Source organism: Daktulosphaira vitifoliae, unplaced genomic scaffold (genome assembly GCF_025091365.1).
Source record: "Daktulosphaira vitifoliae isolate Bord-2020 unplaced genomic scaffold, ASM2509136v1 Scaffold_4, whole genome shotgun sequence".
NCBI classification, from domain to species: Eukaryota; Metazoa; Arthropoda; class Insecta; order Hemiptera; family Phylloxeridae; genus Daktulosphaira; species Daktulosphaira vitifoliae.
The window spans coordinates 20112394-20132487 of NW_026099575.1; the positions used below are offsets into that span (position 1 = coordinate 20112394).

At 22.6% G+C, this 20094-nt stretch overlaps 1 protein-coding gene across 9 annotated transcripts; it reads left to right on the top strand.

Annotated features, from left to right (window-relative positions):
* Window positions 1–693: 693 nt before the first annotated feature.
* On the top strand, window positions 694–18708 carry LOC126903880 (ras-specific guanine nucleotide-releasing factor RalGPS1). 9 transcript variants are annotated; one of them, XM_050682421.1, is made up of 14 exons: window positions 694–853; window positions 1046–1187; window positions 7028–7136; window positions 11159–11328; window positions 12435–12714; window positions 12780–12943; window positions 13011–13153; window positions 13237–13468; window positions 13570–13749; window positions 13926–14000; window positions 15924–16043; window positions 16136–16294; window positions 16442–16554; window positions 17632–18708. In XM_050682421.1, the coding sequence occupies exons 3-14, from the start codon at window positions 7062–7064 to the stop codon at window positions 17760–17762; spliced, it is 1842 nt and encodes a 613-aa protein (XP_050538378.1). In that variant the 5' UTR covers window positions 694–853; window positions 1046–1187; window positions 7028–7061; the 3' UTR covers window positions 17763–18708. The 9 variants fall into 9 exon arrangements, with proteins under 9 accessions (XP_050538378.1, XP_050538382.1, XP_050538376.1 ...); XM_050682419.1 differs by having other exon boundaries at window positions 723–915; window positions 1005–1187; XM_050682422.1 differs by having other exon boundaries at window positions 723–915.
* Window positions 18709–20094: the final 1386 nt, after the last annotated feature.

A 20094-nucleotide genomic window follows, 5' to 3' on the forward strand; every position in this document is an offset into this window, starting at 1 on the left:
TAATACATTATTATAATAATTAATTTTACAGGAATTATTTAATTCATTAATAATTGTATATCAGTTATAAAGATAATTTTACTTTTTTATTATAATTCATTCATGAATTTTACATGTCAATTATATGTTCATTTAAATGATGTAAAACGCTGGTTCTGAGCGTAAATTCCGTAGATAATATGTGGATATGACATCAGACCTTATCGCACGATAATTCATAATTCATTAATTGGGTATGGCAATACACATAATTTGGCACACAATCCAATAAGTTATTGGTATAAGCATTTCATATCCATATATTTATCATCTATGGTAAATGCATTATAAAGAAAAACAATTACTGAGGTTAGAGCAAAAATGGTGCTAGTTAAGCTTTGGGTAAAATGAGTTTAATATTAAAATATTTCAACATATTTTTTTATTCTATATTTTTATTAGTTCTTGCGAGATTAAAATATTTTTAAGTATTTTCTGAAAAATTAAAAAATTTACTTGCACCACTTACGCTCTAATTACAGAATAAACTCGCAAATAAACCCTGTTAATAATAATTATTGTTGTTGACAACACACAATTATTGTCCGTTGTTGTAATTTGTACGTGTTATCGAGTGGACCAAGTTTCTACTTGTAGTCCATAGGTGTGGAGGGGATGTGCCAAATGATAACGAACTATTTATGTCGATTGATAATGTACGGGCGATGTGATTCAGCGGGTTGCTGACATTCAGTTTCTTTTACCAGCAAGTTCGGTTTTGTTGGTCTTCTATTGTCACTACGCGTCGAGAGTTAAATATAGTCAACACTTTTATTGAAGTTGATAAAATGTTATAATGCTTTAATTTTTTATGGTAATTATCCTTAATGTTTATTTTTGTTCATTAGTAAGTCATTTCTGTTTATTATGTTTTATGTAAGTGATTCCGTTCTGTTAATAATGTCCGTTCCGTTTATCTAAGATTTTGTTTCTGTTGATTGAATGTATTTAATATTCTACTTTAGCTGTTTTGCATAGAATATCTGTTGCTTTTTTTTTACTCCAGCGAACCATGACCATGTTGATTGTCTCTACAAAATCTATTTTTCTACGGTGAATCATGACGTCCTGTACACCTGCCTTTCTGCAAAAACAATAAAAATATTGAACATTTGATAAAATAGTTTCATATAACTCGTTATTTTTACGTAAGTATCATGCATAATATTTAAATGTAATGTTAGTATTATTTAAAAATAAATGTCTATTGCCTATTTACTAAATTGACTAACTTACAAAGAAATATATACTACTTTTTAAGATATCAATTAAAATTTTTGGTACAAACATGTTCACTATATGCTACAAAATTTTAAAAATTAGAATTAAATTTAACTATAATAAATGATTTAGTATTTTTGTAGTAAATAGGCATTTTAGAGTCTATATATTTGATGAAATGCAAATTAAATAATAATTTATTTTTAATCAAGCTATTTTCTTTTTCTTATAGAATTTAAATCATTAATAATTGATGTTAATAAATAATAAGTATATTAAATAACAATTATTTAATATATTCCCAAAGAACTTAATTTCAAAATTAACTTCCTGAATAAATTTTAAATAAAATTAAGAAATAAATTAAATGTCTATAAAGTGGAAATCAATTTCATAAATTCAAAATTATGTCTCATAAAATAAAATTTAAGATGGTATAATACTTAACACTTTAATAGAAGATAATGTATTATGACATCCATTAAATGCTATGGTTTGGTTAAAAAAAAATTACATAGTTAATTTATTCTTTTTTATATTATGTCAATGTTTTTGTATTAAAGTATGAAAAAATTAACATGAAATAAACATCATTTGATTTTCAATTTTTTTAATTTGTATATTTTAGTTCATGATAGTTAATTGTACAGATAGCAAAAAATTATTTTAAACTCTTTTCAATGAGCACTTTGTTAAAAGACTGTCTTCCTACTTACAGTGTAATAATGTCATTTTAATTATTTGTTTTAAGAGTAAAATTGAATGCATTGATGAAAAATTCAAAATGGTATCGGAGTAATAATCTCTTTTGCATTTTTGCTACTTTATTACACAAGTCTTAAATATATTAATTATAAGTATACTATATTATTGTTTTTATTTTTAAATGTACAAATAAATGTTCATGCAGATTTATTCAATTATTTAATATTATTATTATAGAAAATTTGATAATAAACAAATAAGTATTAAGTTTTGTGTGGTATTGTAAAATTAGAAATATGAAAACATAAACACTGTTTATTAAACTCTATCTGTGATGTTTTTATAAGAATTCCTTTTTTTATTTTAGGGTATACACTGATTTATTAGGGTATACTCTTCAATATAAACAATGCATAAGATTTTATTTTCCATTTGTATACATTAATTAAAAAAAGTTGTTAGTTGGTATATGATAAATATCCCCAAAACACCACTGCCCTTTATCATTTCAAACTATATCTTATTTTTTTAAGAGAAATATTTCTTTAAATCACTTACACTCTTATAATAAAGGTAATAAAATATATTTTTATTTAAAAATTTCATCATCTGATGATGCAGCCATGTCTACTTAAATCTGGCTATATATATAAGTTCATAAATAAAAATTAGTGTTATGTAGTTGAAAAGGTTCTTCTACCACTCAGCTACATTGGTTATGATATAAATTTGACATGTAAATTCTTGAATACAAATTGTTAACAAGTAATACAGAATTCAAACAGCTTTATTTACTCTGAAAATGTTTTATAGCAAATATAGGCTAATAAGAATAAGCAAAATGCATTTGTCTAATTTGAGTAGTTAAAATTTTAAAATGAAAAAGTACATTTCTTTTATATCTTTAAAGAAAATGCTGCATTTTTATTTGTATTTCAAAGTATTGCGCTAAGTCAAAAATTCTTTTTAAAATTTTTTTTTTTAATTGGGCTTATGGATAGTTTTTAAAGTCTACAATAAGGACTGTACCAAAAATATCTCAATAATATTATGAATATTTTAAGATTTTAAGTGTTTTAGGTAAAAAATATTTAATTTGTATTTTAAGAGTAAACATTTTGGTTTCCTTTTTTAATGGTTTTGGAGATAACGGAATTTCAAAATAATGTAATTTGATATGATTAAATCGCTCTATATATGTCAATTTTGTCATTAAGCAAATAATAGTATTAGTTTTTTATAGAATGAGAAATTCTTTTATATAATATATTTTTTATTCCCTCTGATTTTGAACCTTTGATGGTATTGATAAAAAAAAAATTTTAAAATTGATTTTTAGCTTTGATGCAAAGTTGAATACGTAGTATTTATTTTACTATGTGTTTTTTTTTGTGTCTGTTATCACTTTTTCTCAGCTCTCACTGCACAAATTTCTTTCAACGATGCGTCAAAAGATCACAAATCGTATGTAGTCGGAGAAATTACCCTCACAAATTGAAAAAAATTTTCCTTGTTCCCCGTAAATGTGGGAAATCTCCAAAAAAATTACAAATTTAAAAATCATTAATTTTCGACATTTTTTCAATTTTTTTTTACTTAAAATAGCCATAATTTTTTAAAAAAAGACAAAATCGATATAATTTTTTTTATATAGATACATGAAGTATTTACCTATCCTTTGATATATTTTTTTTTTATAAATTTGACCCTTTACCTGCCCACAAGGGGGATTCAAAATGACAACTTTTTCACAAAAAATTAACTTTTTAAAGTGTTCCGGAAACTTTGACACTTTTATATATATCTCAAATTATAGCTAATGTAATATTATTTATTATAAAAAAAATAATTTCGGACTTTATTTTGTCTTCACGGTTAATATATGGATCAATGCAATTTTTTATGATAAATACTATTTATAAACCTCTTTCATTTGACATACTTTTTTTTAATTATAACCATTTCACTTTGTATATTTATATGTTGTATATATATTACACTTATAAATCATAAAATTTGTAATCAGTATATAAATAAGGAAATAAGAGATCATGTAGCTTTTCGAATAATCTACCAATTTTTTTAAATTAAACATTATTTACAGATTTGCGTTGAAGCGTTTTTTATGATAGTGATTTCAATCACTGTCAGAAATCTTTATACTTGACCCAATTATGCCATGCCCACCACTGTGCTGCGACCCCCCTGTGCTGGGTTTTTTGTTTTGTAGTTTATGAAGTTTTTCAGAGTCAAAAATTGAATGGATCAAATTTTTTTTTTAACACCATTCTATAGTAGATTTAAAAATCATTCATTAGCCTAATTTGAAAAATTAATTCATGAATTTTTGATTTCACAGCAATACTTTGAAATATGAGTAAAAATTAACTTGAGTTGCCAACTTTTCATAAGTAGTAGTGTATAAATATATATGTGGCCAACTGTTTGATTATGCATATTAGTTACTGTATTCGTGAAGTCACTCGCTAAATTACACGTTTGACATTTAAGGTTTATAAACTTTTAACTGTAATCTAATTTACATAAAATGTGATACTATCTTATGTAAAATAAATTTAAACTGGAAATAAACATTTCATGATAAATGAACAGCAATAGCATGCATTCCGTAGTTTTTACTTTAAAAAATGTATGAAAACAGTACTAGTTTTTAGCTAACGATCTAAAAAACTGTACACTCAACTAAGTATCTGTTTTTTTTATAATTTCTGGGTTTACAATTTATAAATTACTTAAAAGTTATTTTTTAAGTATTAAAAAAACTTTAATGATCTTTTTTACGCGAAAGCGCCTCATAAAAACATTAGATGGTAGAGAATTTTCTGATGAGAAATTTTAAACTTATATTTTGTGTCGTAAAAATACTAATTTTTCTAGATATTTAAATATTACTTTAGGGTTTAAATAAGCTAATTTTAATGTTCAAAATTTGATAAAAACCAAAAAATGTAATTTATTGAACTAATTAGATCTCTAATTAATTGTGTTCATTTATAATTGCTAATTTAGAATATTGAGTTTTATTACCAGTCATTTTTTAAAGTTTTGATAATTTAAATATGAAAAACTTGTTTTTTTTTTCGAGATTTTTTATTATTGCAAATAATTTAATAGAATTCGATGATATTAATTTTTAGATCGCCTTTAAACGAACTAAGTAGCTGCGTTTTTTTTATCAAGAAAAAACTATTTAATTTTGTTGATATATATTGACTAATTTGATTTTTAATCAAATTTACTTTAGTGTTAATTTTAATGCGTCCGTTTTAGGTACTAAAGAACAATGAATTCAATGATAAAACAGTAGGTGCAAATATTTTGTTATTTATAAATCCTACTACATAATACCTACAAGAGGCACATTATTATTGTGTTGTAACATAAACCACCTATAAATTAAAGTAATATTTAAGCTACATTTTCGATACTTTTTCAAGTACAACTAATGAACTGCGCACTTCTACATTTTTTTTATCAATAATTATATTTAAAAAAATTTAATTAGTAAAAATTATTCTGTCTGAATTTTTTTTAACTATGCAATATTTTTTTTATACTTTGTAGTAGCTATTTATATAAAAAATCACTTTCAATTAAAATCAGTCTAGCGCAATAAAATTATTTTTTCATTTGATGCAAGGAAAAGTTACATTATAAAGTGGCACATTTTTTCGTACTATATTATAAATAAAAATATGTGTGTCCAATGTGTTCTAGGGAATTTAATTCATAAAATAACTACTGGAAACAACATGTTAAAATATTTTATATAACTATCCATAAGATATGAAAATATCAAAGCGATGATATGTTCTCTTATCCAGTTTACACCTGCCGATCGAAGGTTAAACGACTCACGCTATGTTATAATATTACCTCTTTAGAAGGTTTTAGAAGCTACCTACTATGTTTTTTTTGATGTGTGGTAACGATTAATTTATATTTTGCACTGTTATATTAATAACTTCAACCTTTGACTCTCCCATTCATCATAGTTGTACTAAATACAGTTTAAAGTATTCTGCCAACGCCCATTATACTATTTATTGTCCACAATGTATGGTTACTGGATATTCACACTTTTATTGCGTTATAAGTATTAATTTTCACTATAAATATTTTAGGAAAACGTGATTTTTAGTCACAATACTTTCCCTAAAGATGAATCTTAAAAAAAAATGTATATTGATCTAAAACGATGCGACGTCTTAATGTAACTCTACCGTGCAAAATTGATTTCTACGCATAAATCGTGAAACTCTGTAATTTAAGTTTTGCGTACTCAATTAGAACATTAAAGAGTTCGGAAATCTAAATAATAAAACGATATATAATACAATAATTATTAATTTGACTAATTTGTGTTATGAATTGATTGTACAGTGAAATTCTCTTGTTTCTTAAAATCCATCACTAGTTGACCTACTAATATGACATTGTAATCTGAATTCATTCAATAAAAAAACAATTTTATGTATTAAATATCATAATACTTGTAGGTTGCAATCAATATATTGTACGTTTTATATCCGCATTTAGAAATTGTTGTTACCGAGAGTGAATTTAGTAATGCATTATTGAGAATATTTCATTACAATTAATTGTTTTCAGTTAGACTCAATAGCTAGTAAAACACAAGCATTGTTTTAATGTTTTGCGTAGTTAGATAACCGTTTGGTTAGCTGTATAAAGAGCTGATGAATAGTAAATTCTTAAATAGATGAATATATCATGTTAAAATGTCCCGAGAGGTGTGTTTGAATTGTTAAAAATCAAATAAGGTATAATGATTATGGTATAACTACCGAATTTTAAATTTGTCCAAAATTATTTTAGTTGTTATTTATTTAAAGACAAATTACTGTTCTTTATTAAAAATTATTTGGATTTTCAAAACAAGATAATTATTACTAATTGCTTAACTATTTTCCCAATTTAAAAAGAAATTAAAATATTAATACGATGATCCTGGTTTTGTGATTTATAAGTTTTTTTTAATAAAATAAATTAATAAAGTATTTTAAATTTTTTGTTTTTACAGACGAATGACTCGAAAATGAATTATTTTATTATCTATGGCAAAAATGAGATATGCTGAAATGCCCAGAGATGTATCTATAGATGATTTTCCTTCGCTTAACGTTTCTGAGGTATGTTTATAATAGGAAAATTTATTGTGTTTTTTTTTGTAAACACTTATAATTTGATAGTTAAGTAACCTTAAAAATTATGAAAAAAAAATTAAATTAATATTATTGTATACTCGTTTTGAGCATTATTCAAGTTATTATTGTTTTGTGTTTAAAAAATGATTAAACCAACAAAATTTCAACTTTTTTTCCCAAAAGTGGTGTATTTGAAATTTAATATTTGATGTACAATAAAGTTATTTTTTAGTTATAAGATATGTTCTCATTTTTAATCATTTAATTTAAAATAATTGATTTTGACCAACTGATATATTTTCATATTGATTGTAGTGGTGTTAATAGTTATATTATATTTTTTTCATTATATCCACTATCTATGTAATAAAATATTTATAGCTCAAAGAGTATTTATCCTAAAATTGTTATTAATACATCAACATTTTTGTAAAAAAGAAGGTTAAAAAATGATTAATTTAAAACTTTGTTTTGTTTTAATAGTGATAAAATATAAAAAATATACTTTAAATATGATCAAAGAAGCAACAATAGTTAAAAAAAAGGTTTCAATGAAATGGTTATACATAGAACTCGACCGAGTTAAACTCATCATAATTAAAAAAAAAAATTTAATCAAGAATATTTAATTATGATTTATAAATAATGGACAGTTATATGTATTAAAATTTATAAGAGTTGTAAGTTATCTGTTCCAAGTTCAAGTAGAATTATAATAGTGTTCTATGAACTTCAAGATTTATTAAATAAAAATGACCATTACTATTGTTAAATTTGACTCGATATTGTAGATTATTCATATTAAAAATTATATATATATATATATATATATATATATATATATATGATTAGTGCCCTTAATACGTAAAATAACACTAAAAAATAAAATGTATACATGTATACCAGTTAGTTGAAATTTGTTTAAAGTAGAGTTCTCAAATGAATTCAGTTGTTTAGAATGTTTTATTTAAAAACTATGATCCTTTTTCACGATTTATTTCTATTTTATCTTAATAAAATCAAATATGTTGATAAAAAATCCTTAATGATTCTAAAAGAAATACATGTAAGATTTTATGCATAATGTTTATAGTTCAATGGAAACTTAATCTTTAACATTTTGACCTTGCGAAACATCTGGGTTTTGAATGGAATAAAAAGTTAGTGATTTATTTTTAAAACCACTTGAGCGTTTGAAATATGTTATGAGTTTAATATTTCTTTTATGAGAGATATTTTGTCTATTAGCGTTCATCAATTGATTTTTTATTTTAATGCATAAACATTGATACGTTAATAAGTAGGTAACTATAATTACAATTATTTTAGGAAATATTTCTGTGTTAAATTTATTTATAAAATAATTTTTTATTTAAATTAATTCGGATTGTGTGTTATATCGAAAAGTTTACACAAATAATAAATTTATTAATACTGCCAATTTTATATATTACAACTTCATTTTTTAACAGCTTTTTTGCTGTTTTTCTGGTGTCTCGTGCCATTGTAAAAAAAATATTCTGTATATAAGGAACAAAAAATTATGTTTCTATATTTCAATGAAGTTCTATCGAAAATAGTTAGCTTATTTTTTTAAGAAAATCTCAAGTAATGTATTTTAATTCTTCTTAACTTATGGGAAGTTTAAGACTTAAACCATTTTCTAAAACTATATTAGTCTGCATATTTTATACAATTTACATTTTAAATGTACAATTACAGTAAATAGCTTATTAATAATAAGTTACCTAATTGTAACTTTCAAATTTTACTCGGCAAACAATAATTATATATATATAGCTTATTATATTCATTCTTTATGCATTTAATAATCAATCGCATTGTTATTTAATGTTCGCACATTTTCTCGTTCGTAATGCATAGGTGATATGGCATGGTTAAATTATTAGAGATGTTGATAATGCCAATAAAATAATGACATCATAGTTATTCGTTATCAAAACGTCACTTGTTTACAATTTAGTTGTATTTATTTTTAGTACCTTATTGTATACCGATATACAAAAAAAAAATGGCTGACTACACAAACCTTAAGACATATTCAGCGCATTCGTCATTTATTGTAATGCTTAAGTTTTCACTTTCGACGTTAATAATTATTTGTTTAAAGAAGTTTTCGATTGATTTATATTAATTTATCTATGTGAATTGCTTATGACTATTAAAGTTTAAGCACAAGCGCAATTTGAAGAAAAATCGTGTCAAATAATTTTTTTCTTCCAAAAAATTGTATTTTGTTTGTATTTTAATACTAATCATTTATAAGAAATTGGTAGCTTAATATACTGTCATACCATACTTTGTGTATAATTAATAATTTTGTGTATCAAAAAAAATAGCCTATTCTCATGTCTATTCTCTTAGATCATAATTTATTAAAAAACACTTGTGCTTTTTTTGATATCATAATTTTATATTTTTACGGTATAACCTTTCTTAAGATCTACAATTATAATTATTAAATGACAATACAAATATCTAATAAATTATAATAAAAATCAAATTGATTATTATTTATTTTTTAGTTATTAAAGTAGGTTAAATTCTGATGTCTAAAAAATTGCTTCTATATATATATATATATATACACAGAAATGTCCACAATGTTTTAGCAAATCTAATAGCTTTATATTTACTAAATATTTTATGTTATTTTATTTTTTTTTCTTTTGTAATAAAATTCAAAAAAAATTAAAATTTACCTATATGTACATTATGTTTAAACAGCCGTAATAAATGCGGTTATTTAATTTATCCAATAACATTAAATGATTATATTTCTAGATATTTATTTTACTTATTTAATGATCCTTTTAATTTTTTTAAATTACTCCTAAAGATTTTTAATACTATCAATATTTATTAAAAATGGTAATATATCAATGTTTGACCAATTATTTAATTTTGCTTAGAAACCTTACAATAATTGTAAAATAAAATTTTGGAAACATTGATAAGCTCTATATTAGTTCCTTGGCTAGCATTTAAAAATTATATTGAGAGATATTTAAAAATAAGCTATAAAATATGGTTTATTCAATATATAAAAATGACATTTTTTTTGAGATTTATGTTTTAAACTGTTCACTATTTACCTTAAAAGCAAAATCTGTAAAAATAATTTAGATTGTTCTTACCAAAAAATTATTCAACCTATTGAAATAAAAATTTTATGTAGTGTATTAGCAATTGGGGTAACCTATATAGCTAGTGTAATTGATAGTGTTTGATACTTAAACGTTAAATTCTCACTCTCTAAATTAATCTTAGACAACACACAACGTGGTACTTGAATTAAAAATTTGTTGTAAAAACTATTAAGATTTAAATTAATTATCGATAGTGTTAATTTTTACTTGTACAAATCATATCAACTTTTATTAATAATTTATGAACAACTTTAATATTTCAAAATATGTTATACATTCAAAGCTTGAACTGACTGTTATTATTGTAAGTATTCTTTAGATTCAGTGTAGATCTCGTGTTTTGTATGAAGAGCTATTATAATAGCTCCTCACAATATGTTACTATAGTAACTTCTTAAAGCTACATATTGTGATAATTATTTATTATTCAATTGTCAAAAAAATCAAAATCGAATTTCAACCGAAAGACGATTACATAAACGTATGTTGTCGGTCATCGCCGTATGTTTTATTCCCACAAGTGTCGCAGTAATTACTACGTTTATAGAGCTTATCTTCATCAAAATTCCACAACCAAACTCTTATCAAGTTTATTTCAGTTCCATTATACATAAACGCTCATGTCTATTTAGCTGTCTTAGCCCAATTATAGTCAATAAATGTCTCTGCGTTTTGCTTCTGCATTTTTTATAAGTCTTAAAATTTCTTTTTACTTCTGTCTATTTCCATTGTAAATTATATCTTCTTCAGTATATGTTATTTAAAATAAAATTTAATTGTTCGAAATTATATGTGATTGGATTTCAATTTAACATGTTCATGTTTTGTTGTTTGCAGAAGGTGAAGTCTAAAGTTCTCGACAATGAAGACTCATACGAATATATGGTGTCAAATACTGAATATAGAAAACTAACGACTTATAATTCTTTAAAAAAATATCCGTCCAACTTATCGACACCGTCTAATGAACAAAAGCACAAACGGCGACTATCTGAAACTTTAACATGGTGAGTCATTGTGATATTCTGTGTGAAATTGATGGTTTTACGTTTAAAAAAAATATTTACTTAGATTTTTTTTGAATGATCCCAACATTCATGTGTAGTTTTAAGTTTTTAATTGGTTGTCACTTCGAATCAAACTACTACTGAATAAACAATAGAAAAAGTTGAAATGATTAATTGTATTTAGAAATTTAACTCTTTAAAGAATGTGTTTTTATAACAATTTTCAGAAAATAAAATTTAACGTTTAATCGATTTGTCATTGAATTGTTATTATGTTATCTATCAACGCTTCTACATTATTAAAACAGGACATATGCTTTTATATCATTGGCTATAATAAACTATAAATATACTCAACAATGTGTTAGAGTATGTAGTATAACGGCATTCAGTAGATACCGATTAGGAAATAGTAGGAATTTGGTGGTTAGAAAAGAGCGTTCCACATACTTTGTTTGGTTATGTCGTACAATAGTATTTCATTATGTAAAATAGACTAATTCCATAGTTAAACCGTTTATTTGCAAAATGATTCAATTTGTTCTCTCTAAAAACGATATATTCTAGCACGAAATGCTCAATTGAAAAAATATTAGGTTAATAAAAAAGATCTTTTTCATCGTAAAAAGTTAGCTATATATAATCTCGAAATAATAATTTAATGAACTTTTGTTGCTATCAAAAATATAAAATAAATTTAAAGCAAACATTAAAATTTTTTTTTTTTTCTCGAAATTGTTAGTAAAACGTTTATTTGAAAAAGAGTGAATGATTAATATCATATAAATAAAAAAAAAAAAATCACTCTTAAAATGATTTCCTTTAAACTTAACTTTTAAAGACAATCAGAAAAAAATATTCTGATGTGTTAAATATATGTTATTAACTTCTAAAAATTTTAGTTTCATTCTGATACTTTAAACCTCTCCAAAATAAAATTTTGGAAACGAAAAAAACTTCACTGTCTACATAATACTAATAGGTGTTATGTAATTTAGAAAATTTTCACGTAGTAGTCAGCTGGCTAGACCTCATGAACCCTTTAAAAATGTGGTCTGTTTCATTTATTAAAAAAAATAAATTTGGGTTTTTTTACATTTTCATAGTGGTTTGACTAGACAATGCAAATCACATAGTCTTCCATGTAATATGACGTTGAAACAACCCTGCAGTGCAACTATTATTGACGAACAAAGTGTTGATCCAACTAAAGGTGTGTTAACAACAGGGATATTACCTGAAGATTGGGCTTCTCAACTTACACATTTGGATTTGGAAATTTTCCATCAAATTTCACCAGAAGAACTGTCGTCATGCGCTTGGAATAAAAAACAAAAATTAGAAGTATCGCCAAATGTTGTAGCTTTTTCTAGGCAATTTAACCATGTAAGTTTAATTGAAAAGGTATGAATAAGATCTATATATATATATTATTCAATTTTAATTCCTAGGTTTCTTTTTGGGTTGTTCAAGAAATTTTAAAAGGTGTTACACCTAAACTACGAGCTGATCTGATTACTCAATTTATAAAAATTTCAAAAAAATTGTATGAACTTAATAATTTTCATTCATTATTTGCTGTGATCTCTTCTCTCCAAAGTGCTTCAGTTTATAGGTATTACAATGATTAAATGTTAATAAAAAATTACTATAAAGTATTAAGTTTTAATAAACTATAACAGGTTGTCGAAATCATGGAACAATGTCTCTAAAAAAGATCGTCAGTCATTTGATAAGTTAGCTAATGTATTCTCAGAAAGCAATAACTGGAGAAATCTTCGAGATCATTTAGAAACATTGCGCCTTCCATGTATTCCTTATTTAGGTAAAGTTTATTAATAAAATACTATAGTTTTCCATCAAAAATGCCCTCTTATAGAATAATATTTTATTAATAATAAATTTTAGGTGTATTTTTGACTGACCTTGTATATGTTGATATGGCTCACCCACACAAAAATAGTGGATTAATGGAATCTGAAGCTCGACGCTTAAAAATGAATAATATTTTAAGAGTTATTTCTCACATGCAATCAAGCAGATATGATCATTTAACACATTTCCCTAAGATCCATGATTATTTGAATTCTATTCGTTATATTGAAGAACTACATAAGTTTGTTCAAGATGACCAATATAAGTAAGTCCAATTTACAATTTAATATTTATCAAATTTACATAGTTTAGTTTTTCTAATAACAATTATAATAATTAAAATTTATTTAATTAAATCTATCATAGATTATCACTCAAATTAGAACCTTTATCTTGCCAAAATGATAATTCTAAAGATTCTAAAGATTCTGTCAATCAAGTTTTATTAGAATCTTTAAGCTTATCACCTGCAAAATCTTCAGATCTTTTAAGAATCAGAAAAATATCTTTTACAAAAAATCATCCAAAAACATCTAGTTGTTCAAAGTATGTTTGTTATTTTTTTTAGATACAACTTTATAATTACTGCTACAATTATTACTTATAATTAGTATAAAAAAATTTGCTGTATAATTACTATGTTTTTATTATTGTTAAGTATAATGATAATAAATATTTTATATTTATTTGTTTTTATTGTTGTTATTTTAAAAACAAATTAGATATCGCAGTGCAAGTCTACCTCGTAGTTTTCTTAAAAAAAATGTAACTCAATCTACAGTCTATAATAATAATAGGTAAGATCATAAAAGTGGTGAAATTTTGGTTTGCATGAAAAGTCAGTTTTTTAAATTACTTAGTAGCTTTTCAACATTGTCTTTTATATCATTTTAAGTGTTTGTTTTATTTTCTTCCCAGCATATAACGCAATATATATTCAAAGTTTTTCTGCTTCATTAACACAAGACATTTTTTTCATTTTAATAAGCCTTCAGTTATTAATTATTCATACCAAAAATAAAAAATACAGTTTAATAGAAGTCAACATATTTGCATTTATAATTTAGTATGCTGTATAAAATAAAGATTATTAATTTTATTTAACATTTTTAACTTATAAAATAGTATTCATTTAGAGTATTTGAGTGAAATAGATGTAATTTAAGGTCGTGTCATCAATTAACTATGAAATACATATATTATATTATATAATATGAATATTAGATAAAAAACAGTTGACAAACGTAATTATTACTAAACTTTTCTAATTATTTTAGAGCAAATTAAAATTATTCTTTTTTTTATTATAGACCAAAACCCTTATTCAAAATAATATTAAGGGATATAATACTAATTTATTTTTCAATATTACTCATCTACTTTTATGTCTCAAATTATCATAATATAAATTCCCTCACATAATTTTTTTTACAAAATTTTTATTAGTAAATATTTTTTTCTAAGCTAATATTTTGTATTTAAAAAAATATATAAAAGGTTATCCTAAAAATGAAATAAATGTAAGATATATGTATAAAAAGAAACATTATTTTAATAATATTATAAAATATTATTATTCTAAAAAGGTTCTATGTTTTTTTTATATTTAATTAATGTAAAACATTTAACCATATATCATACTATTAACTATAATATTATTGAAGTTATTAAATACTTAGTTTCATTATCTTATTCATGGATAAAATAATTCAAAGAATGGTTTAAACAAAAATTCATTAAAAACTAAATATGTATGTATAGTTAATTTTATTAAGTAATTTTTCCAAAGCTGATGTGTTAATTTTTTAGGACAGTAAAAATAAGTTTAAAATTCCAATGGCAATTAATAAAAGCCAAAATTTTTTAAGATCTTAAAATATACCTTTTGGATAAAATCAACTGATCAAATTTTAGTAGGCAATAGCAAATACATCTCTCTAAAATATTGCCAATAATTCTTAATTCATATTTTTATTAGCTTTCAAAGAAAGACCACAGATTTATTTTTAGCTATTATAATAACTTAATTATTATTTTATTAATTTAACCAGATCTGGTATGTGTAGTTAAAACAAATCATTTTAAATTAGAAGATTGATCTAGATTAATAAGAATTTTTTTTTATAAATATCTTACTAAAATATTATGTCTAAATTTTAGTTTAAATACTTAAGTGACAAATACAAATACAACTAATAACCTTAGGTGAAGCACAATTTGATTCACTTTTGGCCATTTAAACTTTTATATTGTTATTATAATAATTAATTGTTGAATGATGTGGCTTTTCTTATAAATTTATCTAGCTTAAAAAAATAAAAATTTAAATTAATATATTTATATATATTATAAATATTTCATTCATTATGTAAAATTAAGTAAAAAAATATGTATTCATTATAAAAAGCATTTGAAGTGGAGTTAATTTCAAATCTTACTTGGCAGTTGTATTTAATTTAATAATTTTACAAATATATATATGACTGACCGGGATTCAGAGGTGTTGATTGTTCTTAAATAGGTTTTATTATAATATATTAATTAAATTTTAAGTATGAAAAATTACAATATTTGTTTTACTAAATTTTGTTCTGTTAACTATCCCCCATTTAAGTATTCAATTTATTCACACCTGCATTTAAATAGACCATAATGATAATTTAGGTTTAAATTAAGTTAATTACTGTACATATAAATAAATGAAAGTTTTTTTTTTACAGTCTAATTCACAAGTCTGATGAAGGAATTCTCTCTACTGTCAACTCTAGAAATTTATTAGATGATTCTTTAATAGAAGAAAATGTTTTAGATTTATCCAATTTAATGATATCACCTTTACAGTAAGTTTTAACTTTTGTTGCTATTATAGTCTTATAAAGTTTGATATCAAAATTTAAATGTGTATTAATTATTATTTTTTAAATCTTTGAAGAACATTAAAAGGTACTCACAAAATAAGTCTGGAAAGTTGTTTGAGACGAAAAGTAGTTTTAAAAAATGGAAGAAAACCTGCAGTAACAACTTGGCAACGTTATTGGATACAGCTATGGGCATCAGTACTAATTTATTATGCACCCAAATCATTTAAAGGGTAAGAAGATTGTTACAATTCTTTAAAATTGTAATTATTGGTTCTTTTAATTTATGTTTTCAAAAATTTAAATAAACAGATTTTTAATTTTTTTTTTTTCATAAATTAATACTATTTTATTAAAAAACAAATATTTGTTTGTTTTAGGTGTAGTAGAAATGATTTTAAACGTGAACCATGTAAATTATGTCCTCTAAAAGGATGTACTGTTAGTTTAGGTGATAACCCGGACACATTTTTTATTAAACATTCAGATCAAAGTAATTAATTTAAAATTTGTCCTTACTAATATTAAAAAATATGTACAATTTTATATAAGAGATAAAAATAAACATTATGTTAAATTTATAATTATAATAGATATTATTATCACTATTTTATACAATAATATGAAATTATTGTCAAGTTTATCTATAGTAAAAAATATGCATACAATGATATGTAATATAGGGTGATTTTTTTATCATCACCCATTCAATTATNTTTTTTTTTTTTTTTTGGTTATCATTAGACATTATTCTTGAATTATTAACTATGTAATACTTTTTAAGTTCATCCCTTATGCCCTGTAAGGGTATAAACTTTGTTTTTTTAAATGCGAATTTTTCAATACAACTTTATTTATTTATTATATATAAACATTTAAAGTTTCAATTTTTTGAGTTAATATACATGTATAATACACAAGGGATTACAAATACAGGTAGCTAATTGGTTTTTTATGACATCAATATTCACAGGTACACAGCATTGTTATTATCAATGGTAGTAAGGCACATTATTGTGAGTTTATTAATACACTAACTGACAATATAAAAAGTATATCTATTGATAGTCATAATTGATAATAAACAATCTGTGACTGTGACAGCAATGTCCTAAAAAAACCAATTAGCTACCTGTATTTGTAATCCCTTGTGTATTATACATGTATATTAACTCAAAATTTGAAACTTTAAATGTTTATATCTAATAAATAATTAAAGTTATATTCAACATTCAAATACCATTTATTATTAAATTAAAAACACAAAGTTTACACTCTTACAAGGCATAAGGGATGAACTTGAAAAGTATTACATAGTTAATAATTCAAAAATAATATCTAACTAATGATAACCAAAAAAAAAGAAATGTTTAAATTATATTTATTCTGTAAGTAATTGAGTGGGTTATGATAAAAAAATCACTCTGTATATATCAGAATATGATTCAGTGTATTATGATATCTAAGCATAAAAATCGAATATTAACACATTTTTGTTGTTGCTATTAGAGAAGCAATATCATTTAATATTTTTTTATTTATTATTGTGAAATTTATTTATCTTTTTTAGGAAATAGCTATAAATTTCGAGCAGAAAGTGATAATACAGCCTTACAATGGTATAGAAGATTATATCACGCAGCCCAAACAAAACATCAAACTGAGACAAAATTACCTGATAATTTAATAAGTTTTGACTGATTAATTCTTAATCTTTTGTAGTGTGTCAATTTTTAAGTGTGGATTTCATGTTTGTATAATTTATACACATAATGTGTTTTAATGATGTAATCTATGAGCAATTTTTTTATTATATGTGCTTTGTATCAGTAATTTGTATAATAAATTTACACTTAAAATTGTATAACTAGGAAAAAGATATTATTTAAGATTTTAAGTACTATACTTCAAGTGATAACTGTTACCAAAGATGGATTTTTAGTTAATATGTAAATGGCTTGGAAAAAAAAAAAAATTAAAATTACAATCCAATTTAAAGAAATAACTATAATAGCAAATTTGATTTAATGATGAATAATTTTAGTATAAGACTTATCTTAATGATATACTGTATATTTATTCGGTTTTTCTATAACATATAAGAATTCTTGCCAAAACCATCCATACATATAAATTGATTTATATTCTATTATATGCTTAAAAAAAATATTTTATATTGAAGAAAGAGACTTATTTATTTAAGGAAAAATATGTTATTGATTACATCCAATTTAAAACAAAATCTCAAATATATTACAAATTTTATAAACAATTTATTTTTATTAGCTATTGTACAGTTTTTTTAATTAAAAATAAAATTTATTTATACGTTTAGAATAAACTTTTTTACAACTATTCTATTAAACTTATTCATATTTTGAATAATAATATTGATTATATACTGTTGGTTAATTATTTTGTGTTTAAGCACTTACATTTTTTGTTTAATTTTAGTTTAACTTTATTAATCATAATCATTGACTGTTGTTGATTATTTTGAACTGCTAGATTTATTTTTTATGTAAACTTTAAGTTAGGCCAACATTGTTCCTTATTTTTATTTAATTTAAGAATATTTTATATATTTTCAAATTCGATGATTTAAGTATGTAATTTTATATTATAATATTTCTTGTTGGAAACCTTATATATTTTTCTCTTCTGTTTTTTTTCATTCAATAATTATTATTAGTACTATGATTTATACAACTCATTTTGTTGAAGATTAACACAACTTTCAACATTTATAATTTAATTATTATTTTAATTTCTTAAATATTATTTATATTTTATTATTAATTTTATAAAAATAAGTTATCATAACTTAAATTACATAAAAATTTGAATTTTTTTTATCTACAATACAAAAATTTTTAAATTACTGCATTCAAATTTTGCAGTAAAAACTAAAAATACTTAAAAATTATGGAGATTTTAACTTCACTTCAAATAAAACTCAAATTAACACATATATGAACTTAATGTTTTAATAAAGCCCAATAAATTATATTCAAATTATAATTATTATAATTTGAATAAATTAGTGTAAAATTTTAACAGATTAAAGTAATTTATCAGAAGTTGTACATTCATTTTTTAAAAGCTTTAATTTCAAAAAGAGTATCAATTTTTTTTCATAAAAGATGTATTATATTAGTGCTATGTGTTGAAATAATGTCACTTGCATATATTTCATACTAACATTTTAAATAGTATAGGAGTTTTTAATTATAAGCTTTAAAGTATAAAGATTTTAAAAGCTCTCTAATTTTAATAATAATTGAATAGTTATATTTTTTAAATAGTAATATGTCTGTGTTCATTTTAAAAACTGTTAAAATTTTTTTTTATTTAATTTAAATATATATTTTTACATCATAGTTTGCTTATTTAGAAAACTTCAGAACTGTATAGAGCCTTAGTTTATTAAATATATATATGTACGTATAAAATTTTGAAATAGAAGTATTATTCATTTGTTTTCAAATGAATTTTAAATGCGTTTAAAATTTTGATTGCTGTTGTATTTTTTGCATAAATAAAACTGCAAATGCAAATATAATTATTAATAATGTAATATTTAAAATGTTTGTTTAATGATGTTTAATGCATTTATTAATTTATTTTTAAAAACATATTTTATGAATAGTATGTTTTTAGTTTGACAAACCTATTAGAACACTAAACACAAACATATGTTTGATTAATCTGTCATATAATCTTATAAAGAATTTTATCACTGAAGTTTCCATGATTATTTTTGTTTCTGCAATTCTGAAGTATAAGATACTTGCTAAAAAATGTAAAATATAAGTTTTTTATTATATTTAAATTTATACATTGCTATAAGCTGAACAAAATTTAAACAATAACACAATTTTATAAGCTCTTTTTAATTTAAACAAATCATAAAATTGATGAGTTCATATGTGATAAATAAATAATTATTTTGATTTAATAATATTTTATATTGTAGACTCTACCCTTTCTGAGTATCACAAAATTTAGCTACAGAACTGAGGAAAATTAATAA

Excerpts from the sequence above, each read along its gene's own strand:
- LOC126903880 (XM_050682416.1), top strand. The coding sequence starts at position 11,075 with ATGTTATTTAAAATAAAATTTAATTGTTCGAAATTATATGTGATTGGA. Across the intron at positions 13,469-13,569 it reads GTTCAAGATGACCAATATAA|ATTATCACTCAAATTAGAAC; the intron begins GTAAGTCCAATT and ends AATCTATCATAG. Across the intron at positions 16,295-16,441 it reads GCACCCAAATCATTTAAAGG|GTGTAGTAGAAATGATTTTA; the intron begins GTAAGAAGATTG and ends TGTTTGTTTTAG.